The sequence below is a fragment of the Coturnix japonica genome, chromosome 3, assembly GCF_054131305.1.
Source record: "Coturnix japonica strain WE chromosome 3, WE-NBRP24, whole genome shotgun sequence".
Classification (NCBI taxonomy): Eukaryota; Metazoa; Chordata; class Aves; order Galliformes; family Phasianidae; genus Coturnix; species Coturnix japonica.
Window position 1 is genome coordinate 19139446 of NC_140665.1, and position 26421 is coordinate 19165866.

The 26421-nt window shown below is 37.1% G+C and overlaps 1 protein-coding gene across 3 annotated transcripts in view; it reads left to right on the forward strand.

Annotated features, from left to right (window-relative positions):
* KCNK2 (potassium two pore domain channel subfamily K member 2) overlaps positions 1–26421 on the forward strand; it is a 120641-nt gene that overhangs the window by 88004 nt on the left and 6216 nt on the right. For all 3 annotated transcript variants that reach the window (XM_085542930.1, XM_015857338.3, XM_085542931.1), the window contains 3 exons: positions 5587–5747; positions 8646–8832; positions 15975–16114. In XM_085542930.1, the coding sequence (XP_085399056.1) occupies positions 5587–5747; positions 8646–8832; positions 15975–16114 (488 nt within the window). The remainder of the gene's footprint in view (positions 1–5586; positions 5748–8645; positions 8833–15974; positions 16115–26421) is intronic.

The following is a 26421-nucleotide window of genomic DNA, read 5'->3' on the forward strand; positions in this document are numbered from 1 at the left end:
TTTCTTTAGGCTTGAACCAGACCACAAGAACCTTCAAAATGATATATTGACATTGTTGTGACATAGAATTACAGATTAATACTAAAAGTCAGAATTTGTAGGTTGGAATCCAGATAATACCAAAGAGAGTGCTGTGCTGACCAATGATATTAAGTAAATAGCAGTACTGTGTGACAACATCCTTCCTGAGTCACTGACTGAAGCTATTAAGAGAAATGGCTTTTAAGAGCTACAGTGACCAGTGCAGAAATTATGCTTAACTTGAAGAAGATGAGTCTGCGGTTTCATGATTGACCACAGTTTGCAACAGATGTACTCACGCCTCTGCTACTGCATCAGACCTTTCAGTTTTGGGATTTGATTAATTACAGGCATGGTCTGTATTCTTGGTCATTATTCTGTCTTCAGGTTATCTTGCACTGTACTCTCAAATATTTATGTGCATGTGCATGCACATAAACCTGTGCACTGGTGGAAAGAAAAGGCCATGGATGCAAGTATTCTCAACAGTTATCTAATTGGGCGGAACAAATTTGTTAAAGGCTCTCAGATTTTTAGGTGCCAAACTTCAGCTAGTTCAGGGTCAATGTAAAGTCATAGGGTAGCACTTGACCAAAGATTCTGTGAGTTCTGGACTTCCCTGTGCTTCACTTATGCATTTATGAAAAGGGGGAATATCAATTTTCTAACTACTTAATAATGTTGGGAGGGTAAACACGTGGAAGACCAAAACATGGAGGACCTGGAAGTGTCCTCATACTGAATTTAATAAGGTCATAAAGAACGTGACACATTTATTTGTCAATGTGTATGGCATGATTATACGCTCACAAAGCATATTTTGGAGGGGAGAGCGGAGGTTGGAAGAAGAAAGTAAATTAGGTGGTTTTAAAAAACAAACAAAAAAACAAAAAACACAAATGTGTTAGTTACTGTGTAGTGAATATGAATGTGTAAGTTACAAATTTTCCGTGTTATCTGAAGGGATTTCCACAGAACCAGTGTGGATGCACACGTAAAATCTTCTTGTTTGATCATGTCCAGACCAATATTTCTACCAAAAGAAATCACTTTCTGCAAATAAGTGTGCATCTTTGCCTGGGCACTGGTGATGAGGCATTTGTTAACTACTAATCTCTTGAGCTTAAATGGCACCCCAAAATGGGGAAAAACATCTTAGCTAGTAGAAATGTGATGAGGTACGTTTCATACAGATTTAATCAGATAGCTCCTGAGGGTCCAGAAAAAGCATATTTTGATCCCTTAAAATCAATATGACATTCAGTATCAAAACACACGTTCGCCCTTTCCAAAGGGTAGTTGCTATAATTGAGCTGCGCAGTCAGGCTGGATGTGAATGTGTCCACATGCTGCATGGCAGCCAAGTTGTTTGGATTTGTCCACTTGGCTCAACAGGAGAAGCTCAGCATCTCTTCTGTGCAGTTTATCAGTAGATGCTCTGCTTTGCCAGGGAATTATCCATTAAAATACGCAGGTTGCTCAGAAAGTATTTCCTCCTGCTTATTTGTGTATAACCAAATATGCACTGGAACAGGTTTCTCAAGGAGGTTGTGGATGCCCCATCCTGGAGGCATTTAAGTCCAGGCTGGATGTGGCTCTGGGCAGCCTGGTCTGGTGGTTGGCGATGCCACACATAGGAGCGGGGTTGAAACTAGATGATCATTGTGGTCCTTTTCAACCCAGACCATTCTGTGATTCTATGAAAGTACAACCCGTACTTCAAAGAGCACAATAACACTGTTTAATAGAGAAAGTTCTTGCCCACAAAATGGTATTTTTTTTTTTTTTAAACTTAGTCACCAGCATTAGCTGATCTCCATGGATGAGCTGATTGAGACAGCTTTTGTGGTATGACAGCTGTGTATGACCATCCAGAATGTCTTGTCTTTCATGTTACTGTCCTCACTGCTGCAAGGCACTACCCACTGCCTTACTGTGCTCATTCCCACTTTTGGGTCACTGTAAATATTCAGCAGGTGTTGGTGAGTGTTAATAGTTGTAATTTTTTTTCTTCATGGAGGAAGTCACTGATATACCTCTGCTTCATCTGTACTTCCATATCAGGTTTTTCAGACTGTCTCTCTGCTGCCATCTGTCCCATGTCAACAATGTGTAATGGAACACTGTTGGGGAGGTTCAACCTCTACTGCTGTACCACCAAAATCCACCTGTGACTTAGTGGGCTAAGGTTATAAAATAGGAGGCATAACTTTCAGAGCTGCCATCAGGAGTTTATTCTTTTAACATTGCTTTCTGAAAGGCTGAGGTTGCAGAGAACTAAAGAAGAGAATATTTTTCTCTACTTGAAACAGAGGATAGATGCATTTGAAAAAAAATAATCAATTGGCTGCCACATTTTTTTCTGAAGGTGTGAATGCAAAGATGTTCTCGTTTCTAGACCTGAATAAAAGTATATCTTCTCAGTTTTAAAAGAGGGAAACTACTGCATGTCATCAGAAAAAGTCTGGGATAGAAGTTTCAAATGCTTTGTGATTTTTCTCAAAACTTGTGATGAGTTTGTAGTTTGCATAATGCTACTATTTTCTACTCAATGGCTGATCTGTTCTAGATAGAAAAGTTAGGTATCTTCATTTTCACATATATAGAAAATGGGGGCGGGGGGGTGGTGGAATAATTCCTATCAAAATCTCTTGGTTTGGCTGGCTTAGCATCCCTTTCCTTTGAGCTATATAGCTGACTAAAGGATTGAAGTTTCCCAAAGCCATCTTTCACTTGAATTTTGGAGGCTGTGAGTTGTGGAGCTGAAACCATGGAGTATGTTATTTTGGTGAGTGGAGCAGTTACTTATATGGCCACTGTAAATGCATTATATACTTCATTCTGCAAGCTTCTTTTAAAATGTGTTTCTTGTCTACAGTGCTTGTCAGAGACAACATAATGCACAAATTCCCTGTGTGTGAAAGATATGCTGGGCATTAGCAGGATATAAAAGGAATTTGGTAAGACCAGAAGTCAGATCATGTTCCTGGTTATGGAAGTGAGTAAGGAGGTATGTTAGGGAAGGGCAGCATGAAGACAGTACTGATGTTACCTGGGTGAAGTTTACCCCATTCTGCAAGGTGAACTTTGCTCTGCTTGTACAGGGGAGCACCAGGTGCAGTGTCCTCTGGGCACCAGGCCTGAAGGGCTTTCCTTCAGTTTTATGTACCAGTAGAATTCTGCTGCTTTTCCTAAGGAAGAAATTATATATATAGGCAAAACCCTCAGGAATTACAACAGTAATATGAAATATAAATATGTTTCCTTTCTCCTTACATAAATGATGGATTAGCTTTCTGCTGAAGAAACAGGGAGAATAGATTGTAAGGACAATTTGGGTAACTCAAGAAGTAGGCTGTGATGCGGCAGCAGACTGTTACGAAACATGGTGCTCCAAGAAGTATGATTAACGTGTAATGGAAGCTCCATGGTGTATCTGTTCACTGAAGAGCTTCTTGTCATGTCGGCACTGTGGCTTGTACAGTGTGCAGCAAGCAGCTGGATGGAGATGGGGTGTACTGCCTGTGGAGTGCTATTTTATCCAGCAATGTGTTAGTGAGGTTCAGTTTAAAGAAAAGCTAATAATACGAGACCTCCTTTATGTCATTTATGGGAGAAAAGTAACAGTTTGAAGGTACAAGTGGACCCATCCTTACTTCAAGGAAAATATACCTGTGATTTAGAGCAAGAATACACAGAGCTGAACATGAACTTCTTGTTCTCGTAGTGATTAGCAGCAGATGAGAAGTATGCTGTAGCAGTAATCATCTATCGTAATAGCTATGGGATGCACAGAAAGTGCCAGTTTGCTTAATGAAGTAAAGTGAGAAAAATTGCCTGCTTGACTTGTGGTTGACTGGGCTGGTATTTTGTCACTGTTATGGTACCATTTTTCTGGAACAAGTGAATAATAACATTCTTAAATCAAGAGATGGGAGAGCTGTTTCCAGATTCCCCAGTACAAGTTTTATAAATCTGGTGTATCCAGACTCTGGTTCTGAATTGCATTAAGACTCTGCAGGAATTACACCCTGGCAGCTATTCAAGCTCCTGTTGCTGCATAAACAGAGATATTTATGAAAACAGACTAGTTTGGATCTGTTTGTCCCTTTTGGTTGGTGATGAGCTAATTTTGTTTTAAAACTCAAGGGTCTTTCCTGCTTGCTGCATGTAGGCACAGAGTGAGCTCGATGGAGCTGAAATTTCCTGAATTATAATAATCAGTAATTTTAGCCCTGGCTCTGGTTTAGGGAAGAATACTAGGTTATCCTAGGAGTACTCTGACTTTATTCACCTGCACTGAGTCATGTTCTTGTCTTGATTTTAATGCACAAACAATTTACAAGTTCCAGGGCTTGTAGCTGATGATTCCTATTTCACACTGGGTAACATGGCTTAGTGGCATGGTGGTGATGGGTTGATGGTTGAACGATGTGGTCTTTACAACCTTAATGATTCTGTGAGTCTATAATTCTGTCCTTTGTTTAACTTGAGAAGGCTTATTAGTTATTTTGGTAAAAACTTTAATAATAAAAGCAATTTTTCCCCTCTTTTTTTTTTTTTTTTAACCGAATTAAACATTTTTGTTATAACATTGCATTTATTGTTCTTATGATTACTATTTGTAAGCAGAAACTATGGCAAAATATCTGGGAGTAAAATGTATTTCAGTCATGTTTTTTGTAACAGAGTTGGGTGAGGGACAGTTCTGTCTCCTGTGTGTTGAAAAGGTTTTGACCCAAAGCTTTTCTTTAGCAAATCTGTGTGAGAGCAGAACCAAAGATCAGGGTAACATAAGTGGGTTTCTAGAAGAAAAATCCATTTTAAACCTGCGTGCTCAAAGTAGTTAAATAAAAGTTCTGATAAATTAGATATTCCCTGAATGTCCTTTGCATTATAGAAGCTTATAGTTGGTGTGCATCAATAGTATGCTATTTTAAATAGAAAATTGTCATTGCAGGTTCTCAATAGAGCAAGTAAAATCTCTAAAATCTGTCAGATTTTTCAAAGGAAAATTGAGTGAACATTGAATGCTTTTAGTGTTTACATGGAAAGTATATTTTAAGCAGAATTTAATGTTAAAGACAAAAACTGAGACATGAATGTCTCAATTACGTGCTAAAATATTTTCCTTTTGATCTTCTACACATTATCTTTTCTACTAAAAAAGATAAAGTAATTCCTTTAAAAGCTGGTGCTTAATTTATCCATAGAAAATAATCATTTTTTCTCCCTTTATGAGTTCTCCCTCTGCCCTCCCTCAAAGTACACACTGCTCTTCTGAAAAGTACAATGATTTCAGAACTCATGCTGTATTATTACTAATGGCTTACTGCTTCAACAAAACATGAGTATGAAAAAAAATTAAGTTCAAAGAGGATTTGACAACATTTTCATTAGAATTTTTTATTAGTATTATTATTATTTTTTCCACAGCGTGGTCTTTGTCATGTGGTTAACCTAGTAGGACTTGTTTGCAACTGTTCTGTTTCTGTAGTCCTTTAAAATTATGTAGTGTGATATGTGTAACTTCTTTTTAAACATCTCAAGTTGTTTGTAATTTAGGCTTTGGAAACATCTCCCCACGCACACAAGGTGGAAAGATATTCTGTATCATCTATGCCTTACTGGGAATTCCTCTGTTTGGTTTTCTCTTGGCTGGTGTTGGAGATCAACTAGGGACAATCTTTGGAAAAGGAATTGCCAAAGTAGAAGATACCTTTGTTGTGAGTATGCTAACTGATTGTTATAAATTTAACATGTGTAATGCATGGGGTACAGCCCATCCTTGTAACCAGATGTCTAGAGAATGTAGGGAGAACACTGCAAACTCTGAACACATTGAACACCGTTAATTGAGAGCTGGATGGGGTCCAATGTTTTCTATAATAGTGATGATTAGGAGAAACAAAACATTTTATTTTTGTTTTGCCCTTAAATTACTCCAAACTTGCTGTGATGTTTTCCTTTAAATGTTGTAGTGTGGTATGTGGTAGGAAATCACTGACATGGGGAAAGGAGGGGTTGAGCTGTAGTGTTGACTTCTGGCAATTACTGTTTCTTTGCATTGATTCGCAGAAGATCTTTGGTGTCTGAATTTAAAACTACAGTTCACAAAATCAGGTGGCATCAGGAGGAAGTAATCACAGTCTGTACATGCTAATATTTCTAGATTTACTGGTCTGTAACCGGTTAATGTTTTGTGTGTTCAGGGTTGCAGGATGGCCTAAATGGTACAGAGCCTGCCATTTCTTGCCTGTCATTGGACATGGTATTTGCACCTTCAGTTAAACTTAGCAAAGCCTAAAGGTTCGTGTCCTTCATTTTGTCTGGCCTGTGAATCTTTAGTTACTACTTGCAAAGCAGCACAGCCCAAGTGGAGGAAGAGACCCAACAGATTTATGCAGATATAGATAATGTTAAGCTGCAGCCAGTGCTTAAGAACCAAATACCAGAAATTATAGCAAAGGAAGTTTGTTGCTTAACTTAATCTGTTTCATACACAGTAGCTTGAAAGACAAAATTAAGAATAAGCACTTTTTTTTATTTGAGGACATCAGTTCAAATCCCAATAAGTTATTGATGAATAGCAGCAATTTCCATTGAGATGTGTCTAAAAAGGGTAAGAACGTTCCATGAGCACATTTTATTTTTATCCATTTCACTTTATTATAATGGAATTTCAGTTTTTGCTTTCAAGTACAGAAGCTATCAGACCAATTTGTTTGGTCTCTTAGACTCTTGCTCACAGGGATAATTGATTTCCTCTTTTCTTTCCTTTTTTCCTTCCCTGTAATATTTATTTACGTGCAACAAGAATTCAGTGACCTGTCATCTTTTGGCAGTCTGAATAAAAACACTGATACACATTTTGCTGTGCAGATCATTCCCTCATTCTGTTCACTCATTTTCCAAATAAATGGGAGAAGACTGATGGGTCAGAGCAGGGAATTTCATGTTACCATAATCTGAGTTATTACTGAGATTTGGGTTACTAAAGCTGGACTTTGGTTATGCTGACTGAAAACATGGTTTCTGTTGGCACTAAAGTTAAATACAAGAAATAGTCCAGTTTTGTGCAATCCTTTGCTTCTCTGAATTTAAATCAGTATGTTGTAGCTGGTTGGATGACTCTTTGAAAAAAAACAGAACACTGAGAGGAAAATTGTCAAATTGGTAGAGAATACAGTATTGCAAAGTCATGTTTGACATTCTACCTTTAGTACAGTAGCTTTTTATCAACAGCTTAGTAATTTATGCAACAAGTAAAAAGCAAAGTCCTTTTATTCTATAGATTATATCAGACTGGAGAGAGTCGAAGGTGAGAGGACAGAATTCTACTTAAACATGATGCTGAGGATTTTGAAAAGCAGTCTGAATACATAGTATTCAGTTCATGCCGGACAAATTCACATTGCAGTACAATATAATGAAATATAATGAGATAATCAATATAATGACATAATCAATTATGCAGTGAAATATAAAAAATAAAATAGAAATGTCTCGACTTTTTCTTCCATGGGGAATTCACATGTCTCCAATCTGTAGACCACCATTTTGACTCCAACTTGTAGTGGCACTTGTCTGTCACTGGTAATGAAGTGATCCAGGAAACTGTGACTGTCAGCCCTTCTGTTTCTGTGTGAGCATTTGTACAACCCACCTGGCACAAGTTCTGGGATGTTCCAAAATAGCCACTATTGTTCCAAATACATCAAAGCTGACAGTCAGCTCTGTACACAGTTCCCTTGTCATAATCCACCAGTATGTGTGGATGAACTCATTGAGGTACTTTTCATTTCATAGTATCATAGTAATTCATGGTTACTCAGAGCATGGCTTGTTTTTCACATCACTGTCACCACTGCTGAAATTCACCACCCACCGCCTAAGTGTGCTCACATCCATCCATTCTTGGGTCTCCATAAGTGTTGAGCAAGCATTGGTGAATGTCACCAGTTGCCATTTTTTTCATGTGGAGGAACTCAGTGACACGCTTTTGCTTCACACACGCTTCCATATCAGAAGTCAGACTGCTCCTCTGCTACTGTCAGTCCCACCACAACATAATGTAAAGGAATATTGTCTGGAAGGTTTGTCCTCTACTTCCACACCACTAATGTCCATCTCTGTCATGGGCTGTGATTTCATGGCAGGCAATGATACTGGAGCAGCTCTCCTATTTGATTAAAGGGAAATAATGTTAAAGTTACTATTTTTAATTAGGTATTTATGAATGAAGTAAGCAGACATCTGAAGTGCAAACACTACTTGAAGCTCACTCAAATACTTAGCCCTCATTGAAAGCTAGCACAATCAGCTGTTAACATCAATGCATGTTACACATACCACCCACCCAGACCACAAAGTCAGTCACAGTGACGAGTAAAGACCTACTCTGCATTTCCTACTATAAAATGCTTCCTAAGATGGTCGTGTTTGCTTTGAAGACACTTTCAAATCAAAACCATGCTTTGACTTTTATTTTCCCTGTTTGTGAACTATGGTGTGCTCACATTAGGTAATAGGTGCTTATTGATGGCAGCACAGTTTTATTAACAACTGATTTTTTTATTTTTTTTTTTATTTTTTTTATTTTCTCCCTTCTCTTTCTTCCATAGAAGTGGAACGTGAGTCAGACAAAGATTCGCATTATTTCAACAATAATATTCATACTATTTGGCTGCGTGCTGTTTGTCGCTCTTCCTGCGGTCATATTCAAGCACATAGAAGGCTGGAGCACGCTAGATGCAATTTACTTTGTTGTTATCACTTTAACTACCATTGGATTTGGTGACTATGTTGCAGGTAATTATTTTTTTTTCCTCATAACTTTATCTTATCCTGTTTTGCACAATTATGTTTTGCTTTTATTTTATTTGTGGGTGGGGGGTATAAACCCAACTACATGTGAGCGTGTGTGTGTGTGGGGGTATTTTAACCTTTCTTTTACAATTTTACCCTTCATTGTATTTGTCTTGAGTCCCTTGAAGAGCGTTAGATCATATTGCAAGCTACAGATAGGAGATGGGACAATTAACCTATCTCAATGCATCTTAATTCTTTTTCTCTGCTATTTTGTCAAAAAGATGCTTTACCTAATTTAGGATTATTTTTGTCCTCACAGACTGTGAGGTATACAAGAAGAATTATGTTATTTTAGTCTGCTGAATATTCTTACTTTATCAAAAATCCCTTAGTGTCTCATGTTGCTTTGATATACAACACAGTTTTTGTGAGCATCCTTTGGCTTTCAAAGCATTTTTCCAGATTTCTGCTTCTACCACTGAAATCCTCTGTTGTTGTTGTACCTTTCTGTGCTTTGCTTATTATGTGTTCATTTTTTTATGTGTAATTTGTAATATGAAAAGAAGGTTTCAGCATATCCCATAAACAATGTGGCCAACATTGAGAGGTGCCTTTTCCCCAGTTCTGGAGCCTCTGTGTGTCGGACAGAGGCAATAGAAATGAGCTTATTCCAACTGATATCAGCAGCAGTTAGAAAAGAAGTGTAGGGCTGTTTTGCTGGAGTAAAGCACAGCTAGCAGATATTCACATGATGTGGTCTTCTTCCATGTCCCATCTGAAGTTACTGCCATTGCATGAGTCCAAGTGCACCCAGTGTTTGAGTCTTATGCTGAGTAGCTCCTAGTAACTATTTTTGTGATGCTTCTGTATTTCTTTTGGATGTCTCTGATTTTTACTTGTCTCTTTCCTTGTATTGTTTTTCTTGCTTCAATTTTACTCCTGGATTTTGTGGTTTGGAACAAATTCTGACTAATACCAAATAAAAAATTTATTCTGTTTCAAAGCAAAGAGCCTGGGTGCTCTAAATTTTTCTGTCCTGTGGGGCATGTACATGTTAGGGAAATAAAAATAATCATGTATGAGGACCTAGTGATGTTTACTGTAAGACATTATGTGAAATAGCCCACTTACCTCTAGCTGGAACACTGAGTACATTCATCGTTACTCTCATTATAAAACTTCCGCAGATTTCTATTTGTAGACCACTTAATATCGTAATTTGTTTCTACATTGTCTTTTTTTTTTTAATTATACCAGGAAACACATTTTCCTTCTACTGAATGCCCTTGAATTCTGTTGTTCTATACCTCATGGCCTTTCATAGTCCTTAAGCATATTTTTAATTTTAAAATGCCGGTGTAATGGTGCTATCAAAATGCTGTGAATGTTTTCTATTTCCTTTTACAGCAACGTGCACAAGACTTGTATTAGTACTGAGATGTTATTAGCTTAAAGATTCAGAGTGTAGGAGTTGGATTTGTACTTGCAGAAGATGCTAAAGAGAACAGGTTAGGACACTTTTATCATTGTGTGAGGCTAACATGGCCAGTGGATTGTATTTTGTCAGAGACAATGTTGACAGTAAGCTCACTAATTTTCATCTTGTTTGTATGGACTGATGTACTCTGATACCTGATGATAAGAATGCATAGGACTGATTTGTATACTTGGCACGTTGGAGGGAAGGGGTACCATCCAGAGGGGCTTGTGCAGACTTGAGAAGTGAGCCTATGTGAACCTCATTAAGTTCAAGGCCAAGTGCAAGGTCCTGTGGCTGGGTAAGGGCAATTCCAAGCACAAATGCAGGCTGGACAGAGAATAGATTGAGAGCAACCCTGTGGAGAAGTACCTGGGGCTGTTGGTTGAGAAAAAGCTCAACATGAGCAGGCAGAATACATTTACATTTTGGAAAGCCAGAAGTCTCCTGGGAAACATGAAAAACAGTTTGACCTGTAGGCCAGAGGTGGTGATTGTTCCCTTCTGCTCTGCCTGCACAATGCCCAACCTGCAGTGCTGTGTTCAGCTCTGAGGCCTCTAGCTGTTTTAAAAGGCAAACTAATTCTGCAGGTACTCAATAAAGCTGATAACATTTATCTGAATAACTAAGTTTCCTTATTAATTTTGAGAAAGCATGCAGAATCTTTTGCAAGTTAACAAATTAGTAAGCAGACTTTATGATTACTAACTTGCTTTTTTTTTTCCTTTTACGTAAGTCATAACTACCTCTTAAATCCTAAACATCACTTTTATTACAAACTTCATCTAGAACACTATCACTCAAAAATTTAGAAAAGATGAATGCCTTAAACAGAGGTTAAGCAAGTGCATGGAAGTTAGCACGTAATGGGGTGAAAGAGTGTAGGATAGGTTGCCCTATAGAGCATCAGTATTTCACCTGACAGAAGCATCTGGATTTGTTGTGACTCTAGAACATGACATTTTTTGGTTCTGGTTATTGATGGTGAGTCATGAAGCAGGAAGAACTCTACATCAGTTTACTTCTCAGTGCCTATGTTGCAATGCAAGTGGGGAAAAAGAAGTCTTGGGCTGGCATTAATTTAGTTCTTTTTATGATTTTCTTGGCTGAGAAGGCAGGTTTCTTAAATAATATTTGAGGTGTAAATTGCTGTCTTCCACTTAGAATGACAGTCAAAGCTAAAATAGAGTGGCAGGCAGAGGAACTTCAAATTGTGATTACAATGGAGTGGGCTTCTAGGAAAAAAAATAAAGTATTTGGCAATTCTTGTAGCATATTGGAGATCTGTGGGATATTTCATAACTGTCATCTTTATTTCATAAAGTTCCCTCAAACAAAACAAAATTCCAAACAATTTAAAAACTTCAAAATATTTTGATAATTATCATATTATCTTTCTGTGAAACATCATCCCAGAAGAAAACCCGTGTTTTCAAGATGTACGTAGGAATGTTACAGTTATTATAAGCTGTACTGGGGTTAAGAGATTTCTTCCAGTATCTGCCACTTTTCACTATCATGAAATGGGCTGCTGCCTGCCTGGCACCTATGGATATAAAGCCTTGGAGAACTTTTAGGAAGTAAAGGAGAGCCTTTCCAAATAGCTGTATGAGAAAGTGGCCAACAGAGGAGCTAGGGATTAGGGAATGTATTAAAGTCTGTAGGGTTGGTTGTTGTAACAGAAGTTTTTGTACAGCTCTTGAGTTTTTCTACAAGTTAATTTTCATTTATACTGGAGGACAAGCAGGAACAAGAACAGAACGCCCTTTTTGCACTGAGAATCCAGGTTGTCATTTACAGCCTCTGGAAATTTCAGCTGCAGTTTCCACCAGCAAGAGAACTCTTAAGACATACATAAAAGGCTGATCATTCAAGGTTGAAGCAAGGAGGGAAAAGATGAAGAGGTTTTGTATTCAAAGTTCAAGAAAATACACGAACAGTATGCCAAAAAACAAACTTTATTATTATTTAGGGTTTGTTTGTTTTTAATTAAAGGTAGTTTACCATCATAGCTTCTCTCTCTCTCTCTCTCTCTCACACACACACACAGAGGAAACGATTCTAAAGGAATAGACAGGACTCTTTTGAAAATCATAACATACTAATTCAAATACCTCTTGTTTTCAAATAAATCATTTTAATTCTACAGGAATGCTAAACTTATATTGCTAATAATTCCTCTTCTGTGAAAGAGGAAAGAGTTTTTCACGTCATTTTTCTGGTGTAAGGAAGTTGCCTACCTAAGTTAGTAATGAAGTCAAAATATGTACAGCATGTTCGTATGTGCAGATAAATCCTTTAACTGCAGTTCAAATCTGAAAGAGGGAATGTAGCAGCTATCAAATATGATATAGATTAGATGCCTAAAACTTGACTGAATTCTGAGGAGGTGAGAAATTATTAATAACGCATGAGAAGCGTGTTTCTCAGTGGGGCATAATGATATTATTTCATAAGGTTAAGCAGCGAATGAGTGCAATTAAAGTGAGTCTCCGCCTTAAGAATATTTTCTGAAGTGTTCTTTTTCCTTTGATCTGTGATTTTTAGAATATTGCTTTCTCACTGTTTTGGGCTGTAACTAAATTAAGGGTGTTTCCATTTTAATACATTTATCTGTGTCTGCTCTGAATTGTTCAGCTGGAGATCCAGCTTGTAGAACACTGATAGATTTAATGTCACCAAAGTGGAACACCTCACCTACTTGTCACAGCAACCCAGAATCTTGATTTCTCCTGCTGGCATTGTGTCTTTTTGGCATTCAGAAGTGCTTCTGTCACCTCAGCATTTCACATCTGTCAGTGTGAACCATGCAGGCTGCTTTAAGCTTAAGTCAGTGTGCATTGTCTCTTGACTTCTGAGTAGGACAGCATGGGAAGGGTGTTTAATAGCTGTGCTCTGTATTCTGAAGTGTCTCTCTGTTTTCTACTGGTTTATTTGTTCACAAGTGTAGGTACTGCCCAGAAGCTGTGAGGTGGATAAGTTGTGAGGGGTGTTCCTTTCTGATAAGAGAGTTTATAAAAGTCTGTTAAAAAAACTTGACCAAATGTTTAATTGTAGCTCTATGCATTCTGTTTGAAAACTCACAACTAATTTATTTGTCAACTGAAAATAGAATTGTTAGTAACCCAAAAATATCGATGATTTCTTTAGTCAATCGTGAAGCCTATGCTCAGATTCCTTCATATTTTCCTATGTTCGCAGGGCTGTGTTTAACCATTGTATCAAAATGCATGAATTTATTTTCCATAACTTGAGTTAAGACTGTACTGTGCACTGATTTCAGCCCAGAAGGTGCTGATCACACACCAATATTTGGTTGTTGTGAAGTGACACTTGCACACCGGGACTGGACCAGGCCCCTCAGAGGGAAGAGCCATCGCCATGATGGCATGCCAACAGAGAGTGGCCACATGTGGGCTGCATGCAGCCTGTGGGTTGGGCATTATAGATTTGACCTGTGTTCAAAGTGAATCATGTCTCTATATCCAGAATCTGTACTACTGATATAAAGTAGTAATGACTTTTACTGGTCTGGAGTGCTAAGTTTGGAATGAACCATAGGCTTTTTGCTAACAAGGAATTAAGATACTCTGTGCTGATAGCATTTTCTATTCTCTACTTATAGTTTTCAAGAAAAAGTGTAAGCAAAAAAGACTTCACAGAAAGAAATTTTTGGTTGGTTAACTGTAAAAAGAATAGGGAAAAGAATGGCATCAACAAAGGAAACTGTTTACTTAATCTATGTAATTGTTTTTTATATGTGTAAATACATATAGAGTGAGTTATCTCAGGACAAGTATGCTTAGGTGCATCTCTTTCTTCATGGTCTTCCATTAAATCGATAAGGATTCACCAAGGAGTCCTTAGAATTCATAAATTCAACAAGTGGTAAGTTGTCCTAGAGTGTTTTGACTGCCCCTTGCAAAAGTTGGAAAGATGAATTCCTTTGGGCATGGCTAGATGGAGCCATCTCCTGGTCAGAAAGCAAAGAAAGAAATTAATTGAATATCAAGATGTCCTAACTCCTGACCTGGTAATTAACCTTCCTATAAATAAACTGGGTTGACACAGTGAAGGAAATGCTGCCTGCAGGCTGGTATATTTGATCTCTAGTTTCCATTTATAAACTTTATACTTCAGAAGTAAGTCTGGTGAGAGGATACTTCGTATTGTATTTCCTTGTGCACTGTATAAGCAGCTGATGAATGTGAACCAAGGAGTGTGGTTCATGGATGGCTCCTGACAGAGCTGTGAAGCATCATGGTAATCAGCACCTTTTTGAATGATAGCAGGGCAAAGACATGGGTAAACCTTGTTTTGCTGGGTTTTTATGAAACAGCTGTTAACAAATTGCTTTATCTGGAATCTAGTTTGCATTGAAGTGCCACAGACTCAAACTTTTGCAGGTAGGCTTTTCTATTCCAGACTGTCTTGTAACTGTGCAGGTGTTAAGTACCTTTTCTAAAAAAAATTATGGATTTATCTCTTAGGCAGTTAAATAAACCTCTCCTGCTCAGCAGTTTTTATTATTGAAAAGGCTTGTTGACATGAGAAAAATAATTTCTGTCTATGAGGGCTTCCTCACAAAGATAAGTCAGTAAAATTTGCTTGTAACCTGTGTGATGATTAGATAACAATAGCAGGGAAAAATAATTATTTTCCATGAAAGGGGATAAAGAGTGCTTTCCTTTGGCCTTTCAGTGGGCGGATATACAAATTAGACTTCTCTTTGCAGTAACCCGAATGAAGGATATGATTTTATTTGACAGGGTATAGCTGACTTGCAAGCTTAAGGCTTGTTTTATTGTATTGTGGGATGTGAAATATGAGTTAGTTTGTGTTGTCTGAGAGCTCTGGATGAACATAACCTTTTATTTTTTTCCCCTCTTTTTCTTTGTGGGAAATTAGGCATCTGTTCTTTATAGCTGTGTTGGACATAAAAGTTCCATTACAGCATCTCTGAAATTTATCCTCCCCCCCCCTTTTTTTTTCACTACAACACTTGGAAGGAAGAAAGTCTCTGGTTCTTATGGCAGAGGGATTAAAAAAAACCCCTGCCTTCAGCTGCCAACTAAATTATCCACTTTTTCTTGAGTTCAACTCAAGTCCCTGTAGACTGATTTCTTCTCTACTGTAAAATGGAGATGGCAGTGTCTGACTGCCCCACAGGGGTGCTTCTTAATGCTGGTACTATTCTTTACCAGAGTTTAAGGACTCATGTAATGGAGATGTGTTTTTAAGTCCTAGCAAAGTCAGATTTCTCAACATATGTATATATTACATATTACAGAACAACACTTCGAATTTGGTACAGCATGTATGTTTGAAGAAGGTGGGAAGTCCTTTCATTCAGGCTATCGACAATAACCTCCACCTTAAATAACGATATCTCAGAAACTGAATCAGTTTCTCAGTGTTCGTTTTCATTATTTGAAAGATTAGGAACCGTTGTGTACAATTTGCATAGTACTGCTGATCTCACAAAAGTTTTTCAGCAATGGAGGAATTTAGACTGTGATGCCTTAACAATGAAATAATTTGCTATAAAATTTTGCAGTACTAAGAAAATGGAAGAAATAGAACTTGTGGAAGAGAATTGATTTTAAAAAGGTTTTATGCCTGTAACAATTAAATGTGCTTTGTTTTTAATTTCATTGTTTTTCAGGAGGATCAGATATTGAGTACCTAGATTTTTATAAGCCAGTGGTGTGGTTCTGGATCCTTGTTGGACTTGCTTACTTTGCAGCTGTTCTCAGCATGATTGGAGACTGGCTAAGAGTCATATCAAAAAAGACAAAAGAAGAGGTAAGAAAACTTCCAAAAGAGAAGAAATATTGTTTTATAAAAGCTTTGTTCATAAGTCAGGTGAATAAGTAACCCCTTTTGCTCTTAGGGAATGGGAAAAAAAACAAAACAAAACTGTTTCTATGCTAAGTATACGTCATAGCTCAAATGGAATCTTTATTGCAGTCTAGACAGACCTTTAGTGATTATTTATTTTTGCATGGCTGCATATAGATTTAGGTAAAATGTATTAAATTAAATGTGTGTGCATATTTGCACCTGTCTTGTAGAAGATGATTTCCTAGAAGAATTCTTCTGAATGGCACAATGAAGACCTTAATTTCTGAGACAAAAATTATTCTGCTTTGATTGTTTCTCTATGAGATGTGAGCACAGAAAGAAAAATGATATAGAACTCTAGAAATTTATATTCAATATACCTTTCTCCATCTTATAGCACTAAGAGAATAAATCCTCCCTAGCTTGTCAGGTATTAAAACGTATTATTTAAATGTGCCTGGGTGTATTTTACTTGATTATCTTCAGCTGCATGCATAGCTATTTGTAGTAAGGTGTGTCATTTTCAGTTAAAATATACTTGTAAATATGTATTTATCATTTCAATGATGATATAATACTTCAAATTTTGTCACTTAACAAAATGTTCTGGCTTCTGAAAATGTTAGAGAATAAATAAAATCTCCTTTGGTTACAGCTGTCACAGTTTGATCTTCATTAGAAGCTTTAGAAGAAACTTTTGTTTTAAACAATATATCATTTCCCTCTGGTACAACTTCAATTCCTCGGTTCATTTGCGTTAATCAAATATAAACAATCCTTGTTGCTGTTATTGAATGAATATGCTAGTTACTGTGCCTGCTACTTATGTTTCTTTAAGGTATCTTCCTAGCTGTAGGGTGCACCATCAGTGCTTAGTTGTAATCTTGGCAAACTGAGTTCCAAAGACCTTACTATGAAGGGTAGTTTATGCCTATACATCTTCACTTTTTATATGCTCCTTGGGCCCCTCAGGGTTCCTGCCTCCTCCTAACCGTAGGGGAGCAGTGATGGTGGCAGTGGGTAGGAGGATATGAGCTGGGCAGGAATAGTAAAGCCCTTTTTGTGAGGTCTGTATGGAAAGGCAGCCTATCTGCTATGTTCATAGCTCTTACAGCTACTGAGAGTGATGCAGCAGGCCTGATTTAAGCACGTTTTTACTGAGAATTTCATAAACGCTTATTCCAATAAAAGAATAAGCAGCTAAATAATGCAAGGAGGTAGCTCTGAAGCAGAGCACAATGTTTATTTGATCCATTTTATTTAATGAGTATTGGAACTGATCTTCTGCTTTGCAAATTTCAAGGGATATTTATGGTTCACAGAGCTAACTTTACTAATGACATTCACAAATATGAAGCAATGGTTATCACATAAGTGTTTTTATTTGCAAGTTCAACAGTATGCAGGTTCACAGTCTTGTATTCTGGATAAACACAGCAGGCAACTTTACCACCCAGCCTGTATTGTTTCCACTGCCTGCAGGGAAACTGTCAGATCTCGACAAATGTGATTAGCTTTTGTTGTTGAAATTTATTGCTTTGTGCTTAAGAATCAAGGCCACCCAGACCATTCTTTCCTCTGTATGCAGAAAGAATTGGGCAAATACATATAGTATTTCCCTAGTGCACTCTTTTACAGTTTAACTGCTCTTAGCTTGGAGCATTTTCTAAGCTGCATTTATTTCCTGGGGAAAAAAATGGTATTATGACTAAGGCTCAATAACTTGGGGCTATGAAAAATACCCTGCTCAGGCTTGGATCTGTTGCCCTTCCTCATACACTAGTGGGACAGTCTAGTTCTTTGTTTTACTTTCTAAAATGAATTTGGTCCTTAATCTCTCTTTTCTCAAAGTGTTCTATTAGGTAGTAAGATATCTGGATAAGATGCTATCCTGGCTTCATAACTGTACATAGCACTGAGTATTTTAATCTTGTTTAGAATCTCTCATTATCCATGTTATTATAATGATAATATGTTACCAAAGTGTCGATTTTATAATGTCTTGGGTTTTTTTTTTTGTTTTTTTTTTTAATACTATAGATATTTCAACATAGGCTCATTTTGGAAAGGCTTTAAAGAAACACAAATTGAATAGTCATGGGCCTCTTCAGCATATAAAGTATAATACTATTTATATGAAGCAAAGCTCCACTTGCCAGGTTATGCAGCACAGTGCTATGCCAAACTTTGCTCAGGAACCAGGAATGTATCTCTTATTTCCTCTTTCCATTCTTTCTCACCTTTGTAGCCTAAACAAGCATATTCATTTTGTCTACAGAAAGGAAAGCCTCATTCTTCAGATATAACCAAATTCTCTTGGCTGATGCAGGTACTGGGGACTTTGCTGTAAACAAGTGTCTCGTGTGTTTTAGGTTAAATTAAAGACAGACATAACATAATTGGTACCATTTGTTCAATTAGTCATATCCCTGATGTTCAGAAGTGCTCCCCTGCTTTTTAACTCATTGCTCAAGTGTGTCTGAGAAAATCCATGGCAGAAAGGAAACATTCTGGCAATAGATGCTACAGTATCAGAAATGACTGAGGCTGATTTGAGAAATCTTTGTGCTAGTTAGAAAATACAAAAAATTATTTCTGAATTCTGTGCTAACTTTGTAGAAAGGAATTTGTGTGTAAGTGTACTGCATTCTGCTGACAGATTAACTGATTAACAGAAGCACTGCGTTACCTTTACAAGTAGCATTGCATTATTGAAAAACTGCTGTTCTCAGCTCATCTTTGCTATCTGTCTAGGAAAATTTGAGTGAAGAAGCCAAGGCAGTTCAGTGGAAATTTAGTCTTCTCTGTGCCAGCAGAAGTCAGAGGAGACTAAATTTCATGTACTCCCTGTTTTTTCAGTTAAGCTTAAATTTATGATGCTCTGTTCCAGATGCTGTGGATGCAGATTATAGCAGATCATCTTATCTGTAGTTCAGATAGTAGAAGTGAGTGGTGTGGAAAATCCTAGTCATAAGCATGCCTTTTACTTACTTTTTTTTAAAGGTAACTTTCTATCATTCGCTGGGGAAAAATAGCTCATTATATACAGAAGAAGCCTTTATCCATAAAAATGATGTTATACACTGAAATCTACTGAGAGATAGAAACTGGGGTAAAATCTATAAGACCATAATGAATGCACTTTTAGAACTGAGAAAGTTAATATATTTCAAATGAAATACATTGCTGTGGAAGTTGTCTTCCTTCAAGAGACTTTTACTTGCTGTGGACATCAACATCCACAAGTAAAAAAAATGATTTTGTGTAGGACTTGTCTTGTAGTTTTGATGGGGGGGGGGGGGGGGGGAGAGAGAGAAAAGGGGCAAGGGAGGAAGGATATCTTCACTACCTTATCCCTTTCAGATGCAGGAAAGGGCAAATCAATCAGTAGTGACTGATAGAGTTGATTTCTTTCGGTCTAGTTTTGAAGGCAGGTACCTGCCAAGCTTGTTGAATTCTTCTGGAGTCTAGAACAGAGACAGAGGATGCAAGTGCTTAGAAGCCACTTTATTTCCTTCCCCTCAGCAACCAAAATTGAGTTATTTGATGTTTTTCATAGATACCAGTAATAGCCTCCTTTGTGCTTCTTCATGTGGTCTGAAGTAAAATAAAAACAATAACTTTAAAAGTGCTAAAGTGGAATATATATTGTGAAAGGAATCCTCCAGGTTCCAAGGAGTGGATGTGTTGATCATGACTATCACTTAAGATCTGTAGACCTGTTCACGTTTCCCGCTTTACAAGTGCAGCTGTATTGATCATAAAAATGATTTACATAAGGATTGGTGGTAATAATGCATTTCACTGTTTCAACAAATTAAAAAAATTTATTTATTTTTTTTTTTTTTTCAGGGTAGTGCCAAAATGTTTGTCAGATGCAAATAGAACTGAGATTAAAAAAAATAATAAATCTGGTCAGCTAATCTTTGATCCACTTTAATGCTTTGATGTTAGAATCCAAATAATCAGGATGTCTTTTAATTGCTCAGGTGGTCTTGGTTCCTGAAATAGTCTTGAAAGTTTTGAATGCATCAGATGAAGAGAGAAGTGAAAGACAAGTAGAGACAGAAGTGGGAGTTTTAGAAGCATAGATCTGCTGCTGGAAGCAGTTCATGCAGTAAGATAGATGAAGTGTCAGAAAGTCATTGGAACATGCTGTGTGCTATAATCATAAGTAGGCGATCTGTCTCTGAAGTTCAGCTTTAGCTATACTAGCTTGCCATAAACTCCCTCTTCATTATTCTCTGTGCTCTGATTACTCAGAACTTACAAAGTTTTCTGATTTTAGTCTCTTTGAAAGATAATATTTCATATTTTTTTTGCTGCAGTATGCAGCAGCTTCTGAATTTCAGTATATCCTGCAAAAATGCCTGCCCAACCAAGAACCTTAGTCACTTAGGCCATGCAGTTCAAATTCTTGTTTATAAAATGAAGTGTTTGTATCCTTTGGGATCACAGTACTCTTTATGATACTTTAGTCCAGACTCCTTTCAAATAAATGAAGATGGAATTAATCTCCACTGTAGGGAGTAACTTCTGACATAGTCATCTACATTTCCTTGTGCTAAATATAAAGGCAATGAGTGTTTATAGCATATCCATTTCATTTTAAGGCATCTACTCTGTGAGATGAAATGAATCCTCTACAAGCAGGTTCTCTTCTTTGAACATCAAGGTTGTTAGACATCAACTCTGTTTGGACAAGTGATTTTCATGCTGGGTGTCTTTCTTTTGAATTGAATGGTATGGATCCCTCTTTAATGACCAGGTTTAAAACTACATGAAAAACAGCTTACTCACTTCTTCAGGAAATTCAAGAGGCAAATGTTATCTTCAGTATTTATAAACAATTTGATTCATCTGAATCATCACTCTGTTTAATCTCCTTGGCATCAGCGCCAGGCCTGTCACTCATGTCTGTCAAAACAGAATTAGGCTTGTCATGTTGATGCCAAGGATATTATTGCACTCCTTAATATTTATTGACTTTTCATTTTACTATAGCTTAAGGCTAAACATATGGGTCCCAGCCTTAAGGGAATATGAATCCATCTCTCATATCCAATATGGGAGGACCCTAAGTGTAGACTGCATACACGGAGTGGCATGGTATCTTTCAGTCTTGTAATATTACATGTATATTAAAAAAAAAAAAAAGAAGGTAAAGCCTGACTTCACAAAATAGCTGAGCCACTCTTTGCTGAAAATACAGCCTTCCTTCATCTTTCCCTGGCCTCCTTCCTGGTTTCACTGGTTTGGCAGCATCTCTGGCGCTTATTTGATCACAGAATTTGATCACTTAGCTTGCTAGAGAGGTGCAGTACAGTTTTGCAAGATTTCAGTGAACTGAACTGACCTTGCAAGCAAACAGGCCTCAGAGCCTGCTCAGTGAGGGTGGTAACAGATTTTCTTCCTGTGACAAAGAGCTTGCAATGCGGTACTTGCATCCATACGCTGAGCTGGAAATGAAGATGATCAGGATAGCTCTATAGCCTGCTGATCAGAGGTTTTATACAAAGGTGTGAGACCACCGCCGATTCATTGCACACTGCTAATCTCTTGCAGGTGGCTTTAAGCAAGATGGAGCAGCTTATATCGAAGAAAACAATCCAGGGTTGTTTTTTTTTGTTTGTTTGTTTTTTCCCTTAGAAAAGTATTGGGCAGACTTTCTTAGTGCAAGTCTGTTCCTAGAAAGTGCTGAACTAGAGAAATATTTGTGGGAGGCAGTTTGTAGTGTGGAAGCAACTGCATGTGAAATCCTTTTAGAAGGCGGTGATTAATGGGGGTGACACAACTGTAGGATGCACCAGCAGGCGGTTGTTGAATTTCTGTAGGAACACAGTGTTACAGCTACAGATGTTATTGAAAGGAATATTACCAGAAAACAGTCCCTGGCTCTGTGGCCTAACATTCAAAAGCTTGGTTTTTTTCCTACAAATTTGTATATGATGGGGAAGAACCTAAACTATTAGGTCATAAAATGCTGTCAAACCTGAATATCAACAGAACCAAAAAAGCAAAAAACAAAACAACAATGAAAAAACAATCCACAAAAACAAAACAAGCAAAAAAATAAACGAAAATCCCCAATAAAATAAAACATGATGGTCTGTGTTTATATCCCACCTCTTAGTTGAGGATAAAGAAAATAAAGCCTTGTACGGATGGCTGTTTTGTTTTTGCATAAGTTCCACAATGTCCCAAAGTGATGTTTGTGTGGTGTTGGTTACAGCAGAAGTGCTAAGAAAATACAACTCTGTTAGCAGAGTGCTATTCTGGATATGTTGTCTGTTAGCCCCAGCTGTTTCCCATTCCTCTCCATTCCCTCAATGTGTTGACTTGCACAGTTTGGGAATGATAAAATGTCTCCAGTTCAGATTGAATTTAACCAGACAGTAATGACAAGAGCTACTGAATTCCCAAAAATAAAACTTGAACAAATTAACTTACACTTCATAATAAAATAGAAATTAATTAAAGAGATCAGTTATAGCAGTGGTGTTTCTCAGAGTTAATTAAACATGAAGATTCCTTGAATGCAGGTTATTGTAATGTATATTAGGAAATCTTGATTTTCTTCTTCTTTTTTTGCGACAAGATGTGATCGATCCTTTAAGTTACTAAGACAAACGTATCTGTGATTTAACTCTGCTGATAGTGATATATAGTATGAATTCTGTTCAGCCCACATCTTCATGATTAGTATTCCTGAAGACTAACTTTTAAAAAAGTTTTTTAATGATAATTTCAGAGCAAACATTTAAGTTTGCATTTGATAACTCTCCCGTGGAAGTATCGCCAGGCAAAGCCAGTTCAGCAGAATAACCTTGCACCTTCAGGAAGCTGTGTTGATAGTGAGGAAATTGTGGTGTGCAATAATGGATAAACGAGACTGAAGAAATTATGGAATACTTCTCTAGAGAGGGAATGAGTGCAACTGTAATACTCAGGTTGAGCAATTAAAGTGGAGATTTAATATTTCACAAAATATCACCCCAGATGTTAACGTTGGGAAATATAGGATTAAGTTATTTTTGATGAGACTTGACCCTGTAGTTACAATAACCATCCTAGTACCAAGTCTGAATTAAGCCATTTCTTTGTTCTTTGTTGCATATCATTGTGGGGAAAAAAATAATAATAAAATCCAGTGAATTTTTTGAAGTCAGCTTTTCCTGTGGGAGAAATTCAAAAGACAGAGCCCTTCAACTGCTTGTGACTTGGTTTTCATTATGTTTCTACTAAAATTCTTAAAGTGTTTGCTATTTCTGGCCACAGCAAAGTCATGGGCATGTATAGACAGAATATATGTTGTTCTCCTGAATCACATTAAGCTCAGCTGAGAGAGCTTCATACTAGCTCCAGTAGTTTCTTGTGGTTAGTAAAGGTGGGTGTCATTCAGTCCTATCAGGTTGAAAGAGGTTGTATAGCTTTCTGAGGTAGATGAAACAACTGAGTAAAATAACTGAGTTTGTTAAAAGGAGATGCTTATGTTTTGCTTTGTGCTTGAAATTTTATTAGGAATATGAAATGCTAGAAATAGAGCCAATCAAGCTAATAGTTTGTGTACAATAATGAAATATACACATCCAACTTTATGCAAAGAATTGTCTAATGAACAATATCAGGAATAGTTCTGAGGGGGTACCTGAGACAGGAGTCTGGGAGAAAAACAACAAAAAGGTAAACAAAGGAGGAAAAAAAAAATATCCCAATGACTGATTTATTTTGATCTGTTTTTGCCAATTGAAAAAAGGATGTTGTAGGCTACCTGTTCCGATTTGGTTGAATTGGACCATGATAGAGCAAAAGAGCATTTCTTGTATCTGCCACCTGTCACTGTCTCCACAAAGTGCACTCCCACAGATGTCACCATATATGTTTCTCCACAACAAAGAAATCAAAATTCATCATCTCTTTGCATTCCCTTAGCTAACGCGGTTTGTTTTATCCATGGCATCAGCTGCACTCATGGAAGTTGTGGGTGAAAGCAAACAGACATTGCTCACTGGAGTGAGCTCACAGATGTTATTTGTTGAAGGACTGAATAATCCAGCTACCAGAGGGAGAGCACTTCTGACCACTGCGTGTACAGAAAGACCACTGTCTAAGTAATTTAAATGTTATCTCAGAAGATAGCAATTTTACAAAGTGGAATCTTTCCTTTCTAGTACTTGGCTTTAAAAATAGGGTTTCATATGCCGGTCAGGGGTACCAGATGAGAGAACAAATAATGCTTTATTTGCGACATTCAATTTGAAATGAAAGTTTGGTGTGTTAAAGATCTGCTGCAGAAGAGTTCTTTCCTACAGAGCTGAGTTCTGGAAAGAATGAAGGACCAGAAAGTGGTGGTTACACACCTGGGAAAGCTCAGTCTGTGTCTCTGTACACTCTGTGGTCTTTCTGTTGCATTTTGCTACTGTCTTGTCTTACCTTTAAGGACAAGTAGACAACAGTCTTCTCTACCTCTGCTACAGGGCAGTGAGGTCTGGATGTTCTCTAATAATGCTCTAATAAAAAAATATTAAGAGCAATATATTGGGGATGGAAATTAATTTAGTTGAACTCTAAACTCTTAAGATACAGGAAAAGCACGGGCTTCAATCAAAATGTCTGTCAAACCTGTTTGGTTTCTTTCTCATCTGCAAAAATGAACATACATTTGTGGCCAGCAATAGTTTACCCAGGACTGCAGGAAAGTGAGAAGGCAGAGAGAGAAACCCACCTACAGAACCACCTCACCCAGCAGCTGAACTGTTAAATACATCAAGATTGCCTTTATCTAAGTTATTATTTTTTCTTATTTCAGTTTTTAAATGGGACTTTCTGAGACAGATTTCCGAGAAAGCTTAGATGAGTTTCTTGAAAGCTTAGACAAAACATTATGTACTCCACTCTGCTGAGTATATAATGCGACATGTACATGCTCTTTCTAGTTTTGTCGCTGAGTAGCAGATCAAGGAGAGGTTAATTGGATGTGTTATTCTGAAGTAACAGGAAACTACTTTGGAGGAAAAGAAAAAAAAGCTGAGAAATTGGAGACTGCGTTAGGTATAAATGTTAGAAATCATATACTAAGGAACATGTACAGCATTAAAAGTATTAGTGAAGATGGCCACTTTTTCTTTTTCTTTTTTTTTTTTTTTAAACTAAAACACAGTCAGATGGATATTTCCTGCTCAGCTGCTCCCTATTTATTTCTTTTTTCTTTTTGGTTTGCTTCAACATCGTGACCATTCTAAATTGTGTGAGATCTGTATGCCAAAGGAAACAAAGTCGGGATAAAATTATAAAAACAAAACAAAAAGCCCAAATGATTAAAAAAAATACGTTTAATCATGTTTTCTTGACACACGTAATGTGTATTTTTATAGTTTGGTACTCGCTGGTACAGCTTCTATTTCACATCATATACATCTTTCCAGGCAACATAACTCTATCTTCTCTCCCTGTAAACAGATCAATTGGTTGCACTCTCATATTGGGATTTTTCAAGCAAGGCTAAGGAGAGCTTAGAAGTGTGTATTTAATTTGGTCTATTCAAGGAGTTAGTTATTTGTGCTTTTTGTTTGTTGTACTATGGCTGTGACTTAATTCAATGTATAGGCTATTCATATGTAATAGTTACGGCGATGTGACTTGTGCTGTCCAGATTGCAGTTTATAAGTTGTGTGCGCTTACTGAGCCATGGGCAGTTCTGTTTGTATAATTATTTGAATATCTTGTTCTTAAAGTATCCAGAAAGATCCTCAAACTCCAGACAAATAAGAATTGCAGTAAATGTACTGAAGAATGTATCAGGTTCTTCAATATCTTCAGATTTTCCTTTTTAATTGGTGGTGATGAAAATCGATAGGGAAGGTGTTGATCTAACCAATGATACTGGGTAAGAGGCTTGGCCTAGACCAGAGCTTTGGGTTAATATTAATTTAGATGTTTGGGTTTTTTTTGTTTGTTTGTTTTTTGTTTTCAGCAGGGAAAGAGAAAGAATGATTATTTATTGTTCTTTTTTTTTTTTTTTTTTTTCCTAATTCCATTATATTCAGTAAATTCATCTTTAAATGACATTTTTTTGTGAGGTCTGGGAACTCTTCAGTCATGTATAAAATTCATGCAGTATATTTTGTATATATATATACTTATTAAGTGGCTTTAATGGGAATAAGTAGACATTTTATATTTTCTCAGATGCTATCTCTCATTATGTTTTCTAATAGAATAAATGTCAGGTTTTCATAAGCACCTTACAACATATATTTAGAGATAGA